The following is a 17,894-nucleotide window of genomic DNA, read 5'->3' as shown; positions in this document are numbered from 1 at the left end:
ATGACGACAGAATTGTTTATTGTTATTGTTGCTATCATCATTATTATTATTATTAAAAAGAACGAATCTTTTCAAACCTTCATTAACTGTTGCTCAGTTTGCAGTTGGATCAAAATGATTTTCATTTTCACTATATTATGAAAATAGAAAGAAATATCAAAATTGTTCTTCAGGTTTTTCTTCCTGCAGCGGACCCTCCCGTTCTCTCGCTCTCTCTGTAGTTGTGGGTATTAATGTAGGTCATTAGCATAGATTATGCAGATGACGGGCGTTATCTTCAGCACCTGAGATGCGCTCGGACACACGGGAGTGAGAGCGCGAGAAGCAGCTGCAGTCAGACGGGAATATGCGTCGGTTCCACCGGTGGAAGACTGTTAGGGGAGAATCTCATTCCATTTCAAGTGATTCACATGAGTCACGGATGGATCCTATTTTAACTCCCGGAAAGAAACTTTTTTTACTCTATTTATTATTCTTTATCTTAATATATCAAGGTAAGCAGCATGACGATGTTTTGCTCAGATTAACCGATACCGACCGATTATTTAGAGGAAAAATAGCCTACATGTAGATAATTACTAAATTGTATAATTAAGTTATATATCATTATCAAAGAAATAGTTGTATTAGGCTACACTACATAAAAAATATAATGATAAAAGATATATACAATTCCTTAATATATCAAGGTGATTAGCAAGACGGTCTGTAAATAATTTCTTCTCCTTATTTCCATCTTAAGAAAAAAATTGATTATTAATTTACTGTATTAAAAAGCTTACGTAAAATATAGTGTATAATTATATACATCTTAGCCTATATGTTATATATATATTCCAAGCGTTTATTAATTTTTTGATAAAGAAAAGTCTTTACATGTGAAAAAAAAAATCTAATCATGACGTATAGATGATAATTTGTTTCTTTTCAGCACATATCACGTGGTGCACTGAAAGTCTGAATTTAACACACCAGCATGATTATGAAAAGTGAGTATTACTATTTACATTTAGGCTATATGTCTATCCGATGTGCGTCATGCATTTATATTTCCATGTAATATTTATTAATTTATTATAAAGAAATAAAAAAAAACCTTTTGTTTTAAAATCTACGTCTATTTACTGGTAATGGTAAACATTATTTGCACATTTTAAACAGCACTAAAATGTTGACATCCTGACTCGCGTTTGATGAAATCACATGAAAGGTCTTCAGGTCTGTAACAGTTCTGAAACAGGCTGACAAAGCTCAGTCGAAACGCCTGCGAGTCTCTGGCTGTTCTGTCTAACACAAGTGCTGATTAGCTGTGTGTGAGGAACAAACCGCTCCTTGTTCTCTGTGTGTCCCAGCAGCAGCGAGAGCAGCAGGATAATGCTGGAGAAATGGGATCCCGCTTCCCAAAACGAGCAGGTAGGAGAGCTGAAGCGATGCATAAGAGAGCGCACAGGAAACCTGCGCTAAATGCAGTGCCATGAGGTTAAATGCATAACATCACAGAAAACAAGGTGTTTGCAAAAGCTGTTTTAAAAGCGAGATATGGTGAGAATACCTGAATGAATTAGGATCTATTTAAGGTGCAGTTTGCACATAATGTGTGCGGTTTAAATTACAATATATGATTTTAAAATTATGACAATTATTATTATAATAATAACAATAGAAAACAATTTCTCACCTGGCTCAGTGAGTATAATTATTCTTAGAACTGTTCATGATTTGATCAACAATTAAATCAGTCTTTACTACGACGGATTCACTGATGTCATGTGTTCAATAACTGAAGAAGAAAAGGGAGGTGCAAAATTCTGTACGGATTTGGGAGCCTGAGCCCCTAAATAAGACTTGAATACCTGGGTTGTGGAGGGCCAGAATGTGCAAATTCTTTTTGCATGCAAGCATACCTATATACGTTTTATTTCTACGGGGTTAAAACGTTTTAGAAACCACAAATGTTAGAATAGCTACGCGTTTGTCAGGGTAGCCTACAACCTTATTTTTTTTTTTTTTTAGTACGAAAACTTGTTCGATTGAAGAGGTAACCATGGCGCTCGAGCACTTTGTGTTTGACATTGATGAAACAAATACTGTCGTGATGTTTTTTATTATAGATTATAGACACGAATGTAGATGAATGTGTAGGCTAGCATTAAAGTATTTGGCATTCGGTTAATTGCGTCAGGGGCGCACAAAAACAGGTGACCGCGACAGATTGAGTAATTCCTTGCGAATATTCTTTTAAAATAAGTTGACCCTCATGAAATTCATTGTTTAATTCGCACACTGAAAACACATCCCCCAGTGCTGGCTTTGTCGAGCTCTTTGGGACAAAAGCGGTCATTTCGGAGGCAGCAAAGCGGTTTCAGATGTCCGCTGGGCGCTCAGGATTGGTAAAGCTGTTCCCCAGAGCCGCTATTCACGGAGACACACTGGCCCCGTTCATTATGTCAGAATACATCTCCCTTGCAGTTCGTAAACTACATAAAATTATTGAATTCTCAGATATCAGGTGTGATGGGGAAAAGCAGGCAGAATAGAGGCGGTTTCGGTCAGATAAGAAAATTATTTAGTTCTGAAGTGAAGTGAATCGCTAATCGCTCTCATGTAGGCCTACCCCTCCTGCGGTAATAATAAACTCTTATCCATGCTTTGCGCAGGTTCTGTAGGCCCCCAAGTGAACAATGATTTATTAGATTAAGACTTTGATTGGAATTTCAGATTTGCCCTGTGGCGTCCTGCTTCTGGGTCTCCGGATAAATTAGTTCTAGGAGGTCTTAATTAATCCGATATATGAGAACAAATTAAAGTATAGCTGAAGGATAGATTTTGTATTTTTCACCTGAGCTTAATTTGTCAACTAATTAATACGAACAGTCATAATTACATAAGCGTGTAACACAAAATTCTCACTGCCTTTGTATTTAGGCTAATATAAATCTTTCAGAGTTATGTCTCTTTGGTGACAATTCAATGTAGCCTATTCTCAATCTCACTAAGTCCGATATCGATATAGTTTTAAAAATCGTTCTAAATTTAAAAGAATAGCATAGAATAGGGTCCACGCCACAACCATAACGATAAAGGCACATAGAAGCGATATCGTTGTAATCACAAAAGTTTTTTCTTCCCACTGCTGATTAAAACACTGACAGCCAATCAGCATCTTTCCTGCTAAAAGTCATTTCGCACTTGTAATGAACAGAACGTAGTCCGCTGGTGTGGACGCTAATATAGACATCGTTGTGGAAATCTTCATAGTTATCATTCTTAGTGTCAACAGACCCTAATACAGGGGTCTTTCCAAGCCAAAGACCCCTTGGTTAATAGAGCTACAGACCAGGGGCCCCCTGTTACATGTTACAAAAAAAAAATAATAATAATAATTGAATGCATATTAAATAGCATTAATGTGCTTACATATTTTTATGAACTTTTCAATAATCATTTTAATTAGTCATGTAAATTATATTTTAATTGTACTTAATGCATTTGTAATACATTTGAATGTGGAATTAATATTTAGCTGAACTTCAGCTTTGGTTGTCACAAATAATTTCAGTAGCCTAATTGATAAACTGCCTGTACTACCAACAAACTATGGACTGATTTTTTTCTTTCTTTAAAGAGGTCCTTAGAGAGCAACACATCATCAACAGAGCAAACAGAAGCACAGAAGCCATCACTCCGCAGAGCCACCGGTAAGAACTGAGCAGAATGTTACAATAGTTTAGGAGGCCCAGTGCTGTTTGGGGTTTTTGTGCATGTTCCCCCTGTTGAACAATGCTCTATGTGTTTTTTGTTTCTTTTATTTTTTTGCTTGCATGTCTTGTTACTGACACCTACACATATGATTATGGGTTAATCTGCAAGGAACTGTTTGTTGATGTGTGTGCACGAGATTATAACATTAATAATTACTGTGTTTGCAAGTTTGTGATGCATAAACCTAATTCTTGTAATGATAAACTGCAAATAATAAGAGTTATGCTCATTTGAAATGTGAGAAAGGGACTGCCCCCTCTTTCACTAGACATCTGTTCAACAGGCTGAGTGTCATCATTACACACAAGAGAGGGATTCATCTTAATGCTTCAATGACCAGTTCAGTTACCAGATACCTTACACACGCTTAAATGCACTGAAACACACACTATTTAATGTGCTTTATTTGTGCCATACAGGTGAGTGTACATCTTCTTGTCTGAATGGGGGTTGGTGTGTCCATCCAGACTCCTGTAACTGCACTTTATACCAGGCCACTGGAACACACTGCCAGACAGGTACTGTACTGTGGATCATACAATTTAATCTCATTTTGAGATTCTTCTCTGAGTTTTGGCATGACAAATAATGGATAAAATGTTTCAGTCCCCAACCTAGGCTTTGAGCGAGAGATGACGTGCCGCTCGTGGGGACAATACAACTATGAAACCTTTGATGGACTTTATTACTACTTCCCTGGAAAATGCAGCTACACATTACTGAGAGACTGCGAAGACAGCACTCGGTCAAGTGTACATATACAGGTGATCTCTCATAATGTTTATAAAAGGATATTTATTTCACTTTATTTTTGATAATTTTCTGTATAATAATTATAATCAGTGTATATCTACCACATAACCACCTATAACTTTTTACCAGAAAATATGTTCTTTACCAAATGGTGATTTGTTGCCTCCAGACTGTATTCAACTACACACTGTGTCTGGGGCAGAACCTTTTCAAAATGTATTAAATAATTTAGGTACTAATACAGTATGTACACTTTATGTACTACCTTTGAGGTACTTATACACACCCTTTAGGGGTAAATAAGGTACAAAGTGTATCTTTTGAAAAGGTACCGACCCAGTGACAGCTTTTGTACCTTTTTTCTGAGGGGGTATTAGCTTTAGATGTGGTTTGTTTAAGCAGGCTTTGCATCAGAGATGCCATAAGTGTGTGCGTACTGCACAGCTCTTGCCTGAGGAAAATATTTATTGGCATTCATAGAGAAAGTGATCTCATTATTATGGTCATTTATTCCCATTACAGTTTAATACAGTAATTACGGCCAGGGCCAAAACAGAATTGGCTTTGTTCTCCCAGACTCACTGATGGGAATCCAGAGGAGGTGAGCTAACTCAGCCAGGAGTTTCTTTAGGCCATTAGCTTAAGTGCCAATATCATTTATCAATGAATTGAAAGGATGGCCGACAGTAATGCAGAACTTAAGCAGGATTGGCCCGGCTGCTCTGGATAAGACGACTCCACTCTTTGATGGTGGAGAGGAAGCATCTTAAGAGCTGCACACTGTATTTGCGTACACTTTATTTGAGTGATAATGTGGTTTACTTCCGCTCTGTTTCAGCATTGGAATTCTCTTTAACTTCAAATTTAGCTTCGTTTTAGGTCTTTTTTTCACTTTTTAATATGGAAATATTCTTATATCATGCTTAATTGCGAATTATTTGTATCTTCAGGTGCATAATGACCCAGATTGCAGTTCTTTCCCATACTCCTGCACACGTTCAATCAGCCTCTTCCTGCCGTGGGAGGGGGAGATTAGGTTACAGAACTTCAGTGTTACTTTCAAGGGTCAAAGGTAATGAACATTCACATTCAACCATACCCTCTGTCACTTAACCTCAACCTGACCTGCATGCTATCTCATTCTTTTAAAGAATCTGTTCAATGATTTATGTGTGAGTGTAGTTCTAACTAAACATCCTCTCTCTGTAGTGTACAGCTGCCCCATCATATCCACGATGTTGAGCTGGAGCGAATCTCTGACTACATTGTAGTGTCTCAGCCACAGGGTTTCACGCTGGCCTGGCAAGGGCTCACTGGCTCTGTGTACATCAAGATGAGTCCTGAGTTTGTAGGACACACCTGTGGACTATGTGGAAATTTCAATGCTGACACTCAGGATGATTTGAAGACCAGCTATGGCAAGTTTTCCCCATTTTGTTGCAGATTGTGGCATTTGAAAAAAAATTGTATGATGGAAAGAGACAACATCAGCAAGATTAAATCAAGATTAGAAATTGTAGATTTTATTCGGCAGTATAGAAAAATAGTAAATTATTTGAGCAGTAAGAAAGATGAAATGACAGTGATTCTAAAGTTAGTTCAGAACATTTTGTTTATTAACAGATTAGATCTTCAATATTTGATGAAGCTTAGGGTAGCTGACATTAAATAATTATAGGAAGTTGGAATGTCAGCTGTGGTGAAACACATTACTGCATCTAAAATTATTAAAAAATAATATGCATAAGTATACATTCTTTCATAATTATTGTGTATACAGTTTTTGAGTTTTTTTTTTTGAGTTGTAAATAAAAAAAAGATTATTGGAATATGTTTTACAAGAAAATTCTATTCCAGTTTTGTTTTTCTACTTTAATTATCACATTTAATTAAGTGTGTTAATGTCTTTTGCTTTAAAATTGAAAAATCCCATAAAAATCTCTGAAAAAAGCTTCTACTACACCTTTTTTTCAGCGTAAATTTTAAAATCTTGAAGTTAATTGAAAAAGCACATAAACACATTATGCATCACTCAAATGCATTTATCCCTGTTTTCTACAGGTGTTTTCACACAGGATTTGGCTATGTTTGGAAACAGCTGGGCAGAGGAGGAGCCACAGCTGGGCAGATGTCATGTTGTTCCCTCTCTTTACCCCTCGCCATGTGCCACACAGGATCCTCGTGTCTTATTGGTACTGCACACACACACACACACACACACACACACACACACACACACACACACACACACACACACACACACACACACACACACACACTGTATATTCTTGTCTCACACCAACCAGACTCATATTCTCATCTACACCCACTATACACCTGGTGAATAAGGACTCTGGTTCTTCATTGCAGAAAGTGGTGGAAGTTTGTGGCACCCTACTGAAGGAACCGTTCCAGTCTTGCCATGAATTTGTCAGTCCATATTCATATATGGCCAGTTGCTCCAATGACCTCTGCCTGTAAGTACTGACACAACACTGAGCTACTTACCACACCTACTGGAAAGCTATAAACCTACCTGTATATTGCAAAGCTACTGACGTTACTTTCCAAAGTGTTATCCTAAACATACTTATGCTGTTGATGTTATTGCACTATATAACTCTTGTGGGTATAATTTTTTTCACCTGGTGCAGGTCTGGTCCCAATGGTGATGTCGTGTGCCAGGTTTTCACAGAGTATGCCAGAGCATGTGCCCATGCTGGACATCCGCTGCATAACTGGAGAGCACACGTTCCTGTTTGCAGTAGGTTACATTGCAAATACACAATTGTTTGTGATATTTGAGTATATTTTGTATAGTTGTATAAATGTACTGGTAATAAAAAAAGAGATAAAAATAATAATTTTTTATTCTAAACTATGGTTCAAAAATTTTTTTTAAGTATCTCACATGAATATATTTATAATTTAATAATGTTTTATTAATAATATATTAATATATTTTTATATTGTAATTACTTCCTGTGATTGCAAAGCTGAATTTTTGTAACATTTATTATTATTATAAATTTTGAAAACAGTTGTGCTGCCTAATATATATATTTTTTTATGTTTATAGAACATTATTTATTTGAAATAGAAATGTTTTGTAAAACTAATAAATGTCTTTACAGTCACAATCAATTTATATGTCCTTGCTAATAAAAGTATTAATATCTTTCTTAAAGAACAAAACAAAAACTTACTTATTCAAATTTTGAAAAGTGGTGTAAATAAAAAACTGAACAGTTCATGGAATATTGGCAACAGTTTGTTGAAATATTGCATTGCAGTAATTTTGCCACAGCATGAAACTAAGATGTAAAATCACTGTAACACACTTGAGTAATCTCGAGTGCCTTATTACTTTCTTTTTTCCCTGAAGATATTCAAGTTATACAGTTTATCACTGTAAAATATTTAAGTGCTTTTGCTGACCATTTAAGTGTTCAAATATTTTTATTTATTTATTTTTTTGCTGTGAGATGCACATTGTGAGAGTATCTGTTGTTCTTGTCTGTAGGTGTAGATTGCCCCGGTGAGCTCCTTTTCAGAGAGTGTATTACCTGCTGTCCCATGCACTGCAAGATTGAACACATGTGTATAGACAACAAGCTGCAGTGTTTGGATGGCTGCTACTGCCCTGATGGTAGAAACATAACACTAAATGCACTAATCACAAGTTTTAAATGCGTGTTTATTTGTGAATGTTTAAAGATAATTAAATAATTTTACATTCTCTAGATTTGATCTACGAGAATGGGGTGTGTGTTAAGGAATCAGAGTGTCCCTGTGAGCACCACGGCATGCTGTACCCCTCCGGACATGTCATACAAGAAGACTGCAACAACTGGTCAGACAATATATTATCTTATGCACTGCATACTTGGTTGAATGAAGAAGCATTGAAACGTGTTTGTGTGGTACTGAATGTATCTATTTTTGTTCTTGTCTCAGCACATGTATTGAGGGCATATGGAACTGCACTGAGCACAGCTGTCCAGGTGTTTATCTGTTTTTATTTACCTTTTTTCATATTTATGCTACCCTCATGATGTCTATTTTTTATTGTTTCCACATTTTTTTCCCATTCATTTCATTCATTCTCCTCTTTCTAAACAACATTTTCTCACTTCAGTGATACCGAATGTATTTTATTTCAATTTTATTATCTTTTGATTGCATAGATTTAATTTATTTAGTCAAATATAACAAATGAAATTCTCCAGTCCTCATATAGTACTTGCAGTTTAATGAATATTAAACTGTACTGTAATATTATAGTTTTTATTGTATTTTTAAGAAGATTAAAAAATCTTTCAGACCCCAAACGTTTGGATGTACTATTTTTTTTCTTTTTTTCTTTTTTTTACAGGGGAGTGCTCTGTGACAGGAGATATGTTCTTTCAGTCATTTGATGGCCGCGTTTACACATTTCCTGCTACGTGCCAGTACGTTTTAGCCAAGAGCAGAAACTCGGGCAAGTTCACTGTGACCATTCAGAATGCACCCTGTGGAGCCGTAAGTCCCTGTGCACTTTCATGCTCTCCGCACCAACACAAACCTCGAGTATTAGCACACAACAGAGAAAAGACTTAAGGCATGCCAGATGTAGCATGCCAAAGCTTTATTCATCACGTTCCAGAATTGCTCTAGTGTAGTGATCTAAAGAGTAATCTGGGAGTTGGAACACAGCTTCAGTAGACAGACTTAAGATTGCAGCTTCTAGATTTGTGTGATTAGTCAAGCCATTGGCTTATTAGCAGTTAGAGTAGCTAGCCTTATTAGTATTGTCGTTACGTTTATTGCTAGATTGGTTAAATTAATCTCTAGATTAGGCACAAATAATTGCACAGCCTTTCTTTTGGCTAAAGTTTCATTTTTTGGGTTGAGATGAAAAAGTCCTAGATGCGCTTGTACCGTGATTAGACCCTGCTCAGCTTTGACAGATAAAACATGAAACGATACAAAACATGAAGAGATTCTCTCCCTCAAAGCCTTCCTTTCCTGAAGCCCAGACCTGCTGATGATAAAACTCAACACACGGAGAGCAGTCTGGTGTATAGTGTCACTGTCTGGACTCTGAACAAGCCATTCTGCTTATCTGAGCCTCTGAATGACAGAGCCAGAGACTTTGTAGTTGCTGATAGAGAGAGAGAAGAGAGAGTGAGAGATGTATTTCAGTAAAGCGACTGGTGAAAGATCCTCATATGGGCACCTGTTGGTAGCGTCCATCTTTTCCTTGAATGGAACGATTCAGTGGTTTATCTCCTGTGAGCAGCTCTCAGTAACACTTTCACAAGCATAAATGCTTAATTCCTAAACGACATGATTACTGAATTAGTCAAAATTGAATCAGATGAACTGATAAGTTTGTGTCCCTGTGCAGACATTCATCCTTTGTGTTCGCTGCAGTAGTTCTATAGCTGCTGATATAATGCGTGCTGGTATGGGACGTTCTGACTCTCTGATTTTGTTTTGCTTTGTTATGTCTGCAGAATCTGGATGGTTCTTGTATTCAGTCAGTCAATCTGATTGTTGACGAGAATCCACGTACTGAGATCACAATGAGCCACAGTGGAGAGGTTTTTCTGGCCAGCCAGTTCAGGATCTCACTTCCGTATTCAGATGGTAATGTACTACAGCTTATCTGTAATGAAATGTTGCCATGGAAATGTACTATAACAACTGCAAAAACAATGAACCAAAAAGTACAACCATGTGTTTTTAGACACTGAAGTTGTTGAAAGCACCTTGGACCATGTAAATACCATGGTTTATGAATTTTAGTACCATGGTATATTTTAAAATGCCTTAATATTAACATGCGATGCTACCGTGGTACACTACACTCTCAGAAAAAAAGGGTAAAATAGCAGTCACTGGGGCGGTAGCTTTTCAAGAGGTACACTTTTGCGCCTTATTTATTTCTATAGGGGGCATATTAGTACCTTACAGGTACACATTAGCACCTAAATGGTACATTTTAGTACATAAAAGGTGCGATTTAGTACCTTTTGAATAGGTACTGTCCCAGTGACAGCTTCTGTATCTTTTCTTCTGAGAGTGTACTGCCACATACTCTGATATTAGTAGAATAATATGGTATATTTTTTTGTGTTTTGTACTATTACCTTGAATGTGTTCCGCAACTGAATCTGCATACAATACAGATTACATACAGACTCATATCCAACACACTGATGTCCATCTATAATACTTAATTTTGAAAGTTCTTTAAAGGGATAGTTCACACAAAAATGTTGTCATTATTTACACACTCTCATGTCGTTCCAAATCTGTGTGACTTTCTTTCTTTTGTGAAACATAAAAGAAGATATTTTAAGAAATGTCTTATTGTTTTTTTGTCCATACAATGAAAGTCAGCAACATTCTTCAAGATATGTTCTTTTATGTTTAGCAGTAGAAAGATAGTCTGATGAGGATGAATAAATGACGAAAGAATGTTCATCTTTGGGTGAACTATACACAAAAGAAGCTTAAAATGTGCATCTGTTATGCATAGTCCTTCATGTGTTTAATATAGTGATGTCTTCTCAGATGTGTTGCAGATCCAGGAGCTGTCATCCATGTTTGTTCAGGTGAAGTCATCGCAGGGTCTGCGGCTACAGTATAACTGGAGGGAGTTCAGGCTGTACCTGCAGCTGGAGAAGCAGTGGAGAGATGATACTGTGGGGCTCTGCGGAACATTTAACGGCAACATTCAGGATGACTTCCTGTGGGTTTCACTTTCTTTCTCCCTGTTTCATTCTTTACTATTGCTCAGATTCAACTTATCTCCAAATTTTTGTTTTTGATGTGTTACTTTAGTGCACCCTCTGGGATGATTGAAAGCACACCATACTTGTTTGGAAATGCATGGCGTGTGTCTTCAGCATGCGTCCCGCGGCCCAGCTTACCCCAGCTTGACCCTTGTGACACACACCAGCAAGCAGGTGACACGTTCAACTTGTTATGCAAAACCTAGCACCTTTTTAAACTTTAGGTTTTGTTTTTGATTTTTCTTTTTTTCTGTATGGCTTGAATACCTGTTTGTGTAATTTCAGCCGCTTATGCAGTGGAGAAGTGTGATGTGCTGATGCAAGAGGTGTTTTCTGCCTGTCATGAGTATGTGAGTCCAGTGGGTTTCCAGCTGCAGTGTCGTGCAGATGTCTGCAAATGTGGAGCGCCATGCCTTTGCTCCATCCTTGCTCACTATGCCCGCACCTGCAGGAGACATGGTGTCATCACTGAGTTCCGCTCACACCTGCCTGAGTGTGGTCAGTCTAACACTTTCTCATGTATTCACTATCACAAGTGTCATATCATGTCATCTCACTAGGTTTTGCATTTATTTGATCAAAATAGAGTAAAAGTAATATTGTGAAATATTATTGAAATATTAAAATAACCGTTTTATATTTTGATGTATTTTAAAATGATTTTTATTCCTGTGATGGCAAAGCTGAATATTCAGCAGCCAGCAGTCTTCAGTGTCACATGATCCTTTAGAAATCATTAATATGTTGATTTTGTTTTCAAGAAACAGTGGTGAAAACACTGATAGTACTTTTTGTGGAAATTGGGATAGGTTTTTTTGTGGATTTTCTGGTGAATGCAAAGTAAAAAAAAAAATATTTTAAAAAACAGGCTCTATTTGAAATAGAAATCTTTTGTAACAATGACTTTTGATCAATTGCTGAAAAAGTAAAAAAAAAAAAAACCAAAAAAAAACACCTTGATAATCACTTAGTGCACTGACATGTTTATTTATATGTGTGTGGCCTGTTTTTGTGTGAATGTTTTTGCAGCAATCACGTGTCCATCTACTATGGAGTATGGAGTCTGTGTGTCGTCTTGTCAGCGTCGCTGCCTGTTTCTGTCTCTCCCTCAGCTGTGTGAAGATGAGTGTGAGGAGGGTTGTGTGTGCCCAGAAGGAACATACTTCAACATGCATACACACACCTGCGTGCCACGGTAAAAGTTAAAAAATAGTCATATGGACTGCTTTATGGTGCTTTATAGGGTTTTTTTGGAGCTTTGCAGATGTAGTAGTCATTACAAACTGCTTCAGAATTCTTCTGAATTCTTCTTCACCCATGAGGGTGATTAAGTAATGACAGAATGTTCATTTGTAATGAATTGTCCCTTAGTAAGTGTTAAAACAGTTTTTATCCATTATATTTGCTGCATATTTAGAACTGAATGGAGTTCCAAAGGAAAGTGCATGAGGGGCATGTTCATCTAATTTTGTCAATCACAACACAATGGTATATAAACAGCTTCCCTCTAGCACTTCAACTCCACCTTTTTTCTATTCACTTCTGTTATGTACATAATATTATTTAAGTTTAATTCACATAATAGAGGTAATCCACAGAGAGTTTTGCTTGTTTATCTTTATCTAAGTCAAGGATTCTGAAATTAACTTGTGAAATTATGAAAAAATAATGAATGCAAAATCAACACCCTGCTCATTTTTTAAACCCTAGCTCTGTGGCTTTGACCTAGAGTTATTAAGTGTGTGTGAGAGTGAAGTTATTTGCAGTCCTCGTTCAAGCAGGCTGTAAAATGTTATGGATCTGACAACCCCAGGTGTTGTATAACGCTTTTAGCCTCCTCACCCTCACATGGGTTCACTTCCCTTAAATGTCCCGTGTCCCACTGCCACATACTCAGCATGTGCTAGAGTTACAGCACTCACACTGGCAGAGGCTGAGAGAAAGTCAAAGACGTGATGGAGGAGGACTTTAGCCTTGTACTCTACTACAGACACAACCGCTGCACTGTGGCCTGCAGTCCATAGGCGGAGTTTAGGGGGGGCTAGGGGGGGCACTGCCCCCCCAGACGAGAGACAATAATGATTTTGTCTGAGCTATGAATGAAATATAAAAATTAAATAATTAACATTTTCTCATTTCATTTGTATTATTTTATTATTTTAGTGGTTAGAATAAGTACGTTTTGGGTTAAATTAATTATTAAAGTCCCATATCCTCCCGAGTCGCGGATGGTTCTTAACTTGAGAGGACATGAGAGGACTCTCTTTTCGTTATTTTCCAGCTTTAGCAAGTTAACAAATATTCGTTGTTTTCTTTATAAACTCACTAATAAAAATGTGGTGGAGTGAGTCATTTCTGGATGAATTGGACAGGCGATTTGAAGCGATGGCCTTGAGTGTGGCGCGTGATTCAGTATTTAGTTAAAGCACATACACAAGGCTTATTCACCCTTGGCTAGTGACAGCTGAAGTGGATCTTGTGAAATGTGCGATCGCATCGTCGATTACTCTTTAGAAACTTACAGATGACTGTGCATACCATGAGCGCTCAGACTGACCTGAGATTTGCCCCTCAAACATTTCAGCAGTTATTATAGGCCCGTGCATTTCTGTCGACTGAACCAGCCATGCCATTAATTATGAATTTATCAGTCTTTTGCATGCCAAAGTAAATTTCTGCATATACATATTACGCCAAATAGAAGCAGAAAACCATGCTATATTTCATCATGAGATCGGGTTAGCCCGCAACAATTAATTTGTTGGCTATTTTACAAATGGGAATACAAATAATTCATGACAATATTTAAAATTCAAGCTGCCCATAAAATTTATAGTGAAAAGTACTTTATTGCATTCCAGATGCTTTTAAAGTACTTTTCACTATAAATTTTATGGGCAGCTTGAATTTTAAATATTGTCATGAATTATTTGTATTCCCAAATTAATTTTTGTTTAAAAAATGTAATGTTTTTAAAGCATTTGCTGAATGGATAATAATTTTTTTTTTAAATAGGATAAAATAAAAAATAAATAAAAAAAGACTCTGTGCATACCCTCGGGACAAAATGTTTTATTTATTTATTTATTTATTATGTATTTTACTGTCGAATATATATTATATAAATATATTAAATATAGAACAAATAAAAAAAAAAGTGTTCGTGGCTCGTCTGCCAGTGGGTGCCCCCCCAAGCATAAAAGTGAAACTCCGCCTATGCTGCAGTCTCTCATCTCTAACCCAGCTACTGTACTAGTTCAACTCTCTTAAACTGCTCAGAGAGATTTTATTGTCTCATAGGTCACGTGAGCTGAATCATGACTATGGTCATCCTCACTCCTTACCACTGTACATAAAACATTAAATGTCTTTTGATTGGCTGTGATGTGTTATACAGCATTGTTGCTTTCAGTGTTAGGTTAGGACATTGTGTTACTTGACTAAATTGTCTAGAATTTGAATTCGATTTTCTCCTTGCATATGACATAATATATAGATTCTGAGTCAATTTTTTTTGGTACAGGAGTGAATGTCCATGTAGTTTCCTTGGTGCTGACTATTCTCCTGGAGATGTGATCATGACATCATCAGGTGTACAGTAAGCTTGTCTTATTCACTCATATTAAACATCACCACACTGTCAAACTCTCCATTATTTCACATTCCCAATTACAACTAGTGTTTTGTAAAGAAATACTGTTTTATCTACATATCACAGCAGCCCAGTACAATAGACTCTGTGCCTCACGTAAGTTAAAATCTTTTTTTTTTTTTTTTTTTACCTTAACAGAGTTTGCCAAGATGGAAAACTTGTTTCCCAGAGCTCAATTATTGGTGAGTGTTGTATTTCAGCATCTTGATGTTATTTATCCATGTGAAACTCTTTGAATGTCTGTAGTGTTTGCAGTTTGTTTGAATTTGCATATCTACAGTGTTGGAGTTCAGTGTATGTTCTCCTTCTCTCCTCTCTCAGATACCATGTGCCCACCAGGGCAGTTTTATGAGGACTGTGGGAACCGAGTAGATGGTCACTCGGCCAATAAAGGTTTAGCCTGTGAGCAGACCTGTGAATCGTATTTGCTCAACGTCACCTGCTCCACTCATGAGCCATGCTTGCCCGGCTGTGTCTGTCCCGCGGGGTGAGTGGGGTCTTTATTTTCTTCATTCTTAGTATCTGTTATCACTTACAAACACATATGTGGTAGGCCATATTCATGTACCAGTGGCATCTGGAGCTTTGCAATATTTACAAATGCAGTAGGAAAGAGACACTTGCCTTGAATTGAATCGCATTGAATCCTACAAATATATTTATACAGATACAGTAAAAGTGTTAATTAAAAAAAAATGTGTTTTTTATGTAATTTATCATGGAGGCATGTTAAAGTTTGCCATGGTATTATGATAGCATGTCCAAAAAACATGGGACAGTCATGGTACTTTTTTGCAAGGGATACTGCTATTGTGCCATTTACTACTCTGTTGTCTTAGTCTCTGCTTCAGTTGGATGTTTTTGCAAGAATTTGAGCTTTACTGAGTATTAATATGATTGCTCTTGGTGTATCTACTCAATGTCTCCCAAATGCATCTAGCACTTTTACAGACATTGAAAAGTATGTTTATTCTTTATCTGTATTGGTAGTTTTATTTTAATATATTTAAAAGGTTAGATGTTTCCATGTTTGTGTGTGATGTAGAGGAAGTGAATGGCTGTATGTGTATTTACGTGTGTGATGAAGCAGTGATCCATGGCTAAGCTTAGTGAGCATCAGGAACTACTCATTTCCATTACACACGCATACACTGGGATTTTTAGCTTATCTGGGTCACATGATATTCCTAATCGAATTCCACCAACTTCACATAATAAAACACCTTTTCACTGGCAGAAGCAGGCCATTGACATTCCAAGCAAAGTAGTGCAGATTTGCAGAAGCACACAAACTCCCACGCACACTTTCACGGACAGATGACATTCTGCTCTACATGTTGAGGTCTCACTCGGATGGTGTCTGCCGGAGCAGGTGATGATGTCGATACAGATCAGTTAAAGGGTCTCCGCTGACTCAGTGGGAACCTTTGCTGCCGTCTATGGCAGGTGAAAAGAGTTCTTTGTCGCTTAACTCCACTTCCCCCTCTTTTCTCCCCTTCGCGTCACATTCCCACTAAAGGGGCCTCAGAGAGCATGACTCTTGCTCTATAGATGGATTTTTGTCATCTGATATATTTAATGCCAGTGTCTACACAAGAAAACTGAGGTTAAGTGCCATATCACAAGCTTAACTTCCTAAAGCCATTTCTAGCCATAACAGCATGATAAGACCTAGTCTTATTTGTCCTTTTATCAACACCAACACCAGCAAGGGAGAGTCTGGGAATAAGCCATGTTCTGTTTTTTACTTTATTTGTGAAAATGTTCTGTGAGATCTAAAGCAGCTCACATTTTGTACATGACACACATTGATTTGATTGCTGCATATAGGAGTGTGTGCTGAATGCATTCTTATTTTAAATTATTTGCTGTTGATTTTTTTTTTTCTTTTGCACATTTGATTATTTTTGTTATTTTTTTTAAAGACTTGTTTCTGAGGTTAAGATGAGTATGACACTGGTTTGTAAATGATCTGACATTGCCAATGCTGAATTACAAAGGCAATCTAATACTCTCACTACAAAGGGAAAAACTCTCATGAACATTCATCAGTCGCGTAGTGAAAGGGCTGTGACGTCACGGTTGTTTCTGGAGAGCAACTAGAGTCTCCACTGCACACAGAGGGGATGTGATATTTTAGATGGCTGTGTGTGTGTGTGATTCAACTTCTTCTGACTTATTGACCTTTTAAACAGAAAACCATTACACAAGAGCTTCATGGGAAAAAAATATCATGGCTAAGATTCTGTCATGAGTGTTTAATAAATTCCTGCAACTCGATAGTTTGGCATCTGGGCTAGCGTAAATATGGTACAAAGGCCCCTTATGCCACAATGAGAAGTAGTGATGAGATAATTGATAAGTCTGGAAATTATTAAATGTGCCATACATGTGGTCTAACATCATTACAGTAGTGCGGTATAGTAGTAGCAGGATGTTGAATATAGGATACAGCAAAATGTCCTATGAATTGTCATTGGGGTATATATTTGTTTTTCATTTTTACTTGCTAAGTGTAAACTCACTTAATTTTCATATTTTTTCATTTAGCATCTCAAGGAAATGTACCTTGATTTTATAATGTTTAGATATTTGGTAACACTTTATAATAACTGCACGCTATTAATCATTAGTTAAGCATTAGGAAACAGTTAATTCATCATTTATAAAGCATTAATAGACATTAATAAGCAGTTTATAAATACAGATATAAATGCTTTATACTTGATTTAAAAAGCATATCTATAATGTATTTAATAATTGTTTTTTTCATACTTTATTAATGATCAATTTATCATTTCTAAATGAAGTATAGCATTATTTACACACCAGTTATAAAGGAGTTGTCAGTGGTTCATAAGATCACTTAGAAATTGTAAGTAAATGATTAATAAACTATTTCATACATCTTATTATTCAGACATATAGTTATAGTTACTTAGAGT

The 17,894-nt window shown here is 36.7% G+C and overlaps 1 protein-coding gene across 1 annotated transcript in view; it reads left to right on the top strand.

Moving 5' to 3' along the window:
* Positions 1-161: 161 nt before the first annotated feature.
* Positions 162-17,894, top strand: part of LOC109094256 (otogelin-like) — a 46,915-nt gene continuing 29,182 nt past the window's right edge. Inside the window, exons 1-23 of the mRNA XM_042760469.1 lie at positions 162-494; positions 932-989; positions 1,353-1,413; positions 3,626-3,698; positions 4,182-4,280; positions 4,369-4,526; positions 5,466-5,587; positions 5,725-5,933; positions 6,577-6,707; positions 6,886-6,992; positions 7,170-7,279; positions 8,039-8,164; positions 8,260-8,368; positions 8,473-8,519; positions 8,891-9,036; positions 10,014-10,146; positions 11,077-11,254; positions 11,347-11,471; positions 11,583-11,795; positions 12,327-12,492; positions 14,821-14,895; positions 15,088-15,131; positions 15,271-15,436. Coding sequence (XP_042616403.1) covers positions 347-494; positions 932-989; positions 1,353-1,413; positions 3,626-3,698; positions 4,182-4,280; positions 4,369-4,526; positions 5,466-5,587; positions 5,725-5,933; positions 6,577-6,707; positions 6,886-6,992; positions 7,170-7,279; positions 8,039-8,164; positions 8,260-8,368; positions 8,473-8,519; positions 8,891-9,036; positions 10,014-10,146; positions 11,077-11,254; positions 11,347-11,471; positions 11,583-11,795; positions 12,327-12,492; positions 14,821-14,895; positions 15,088-15,131; positions 15,271-15,436 — 2,804 coding nt within the window. The 5' untranslated portion in view covers positions 162-346. The remainder of the gene's footprint in view (positions 495-931; positions 990-1,352; positions 1,414-3,625; positions 3,699-4,181; positions 4,281-4,368; positions 4,527-5,465; positions 5,588-5,724; positions 5,934-6,576; positions 6,708-6,885; positions 6,993-7,169; positions 7,280-8,038; positions 8,165-8,259; positions 8,369-8,472; positions 8,520-8,890; positions 9,037-10,013; positions 10,147-11,076; positions 11,255-11,346; positions 11,472-11,582; positions 11,796-12,326; positions 12,493-14,820; positions 14,896-15,087; positions 15,132-15,270; positions 15,437-17,894) is intronic.

Source organism: Cyprinus carpio, chromosome A7 (genome assembly GCF_018340385.1).
Source record: "Cyprinus carpio isolate SPL01 chromosome A7, ASM1834038v1, whole genome shotgun sequence".
In the NCBI taxonomy this organism is placed as follows: Eukaryota; Metazoa; Chordata; class Actinopteri; order Cypriniformes; family Cyprinidae; genus Cyprinus; species Cyprinus carpio.
Note: the sequence above shows the minus strand (reverse complement) of the source record. Positions and strands in the feature narration are given on the sequence as shown.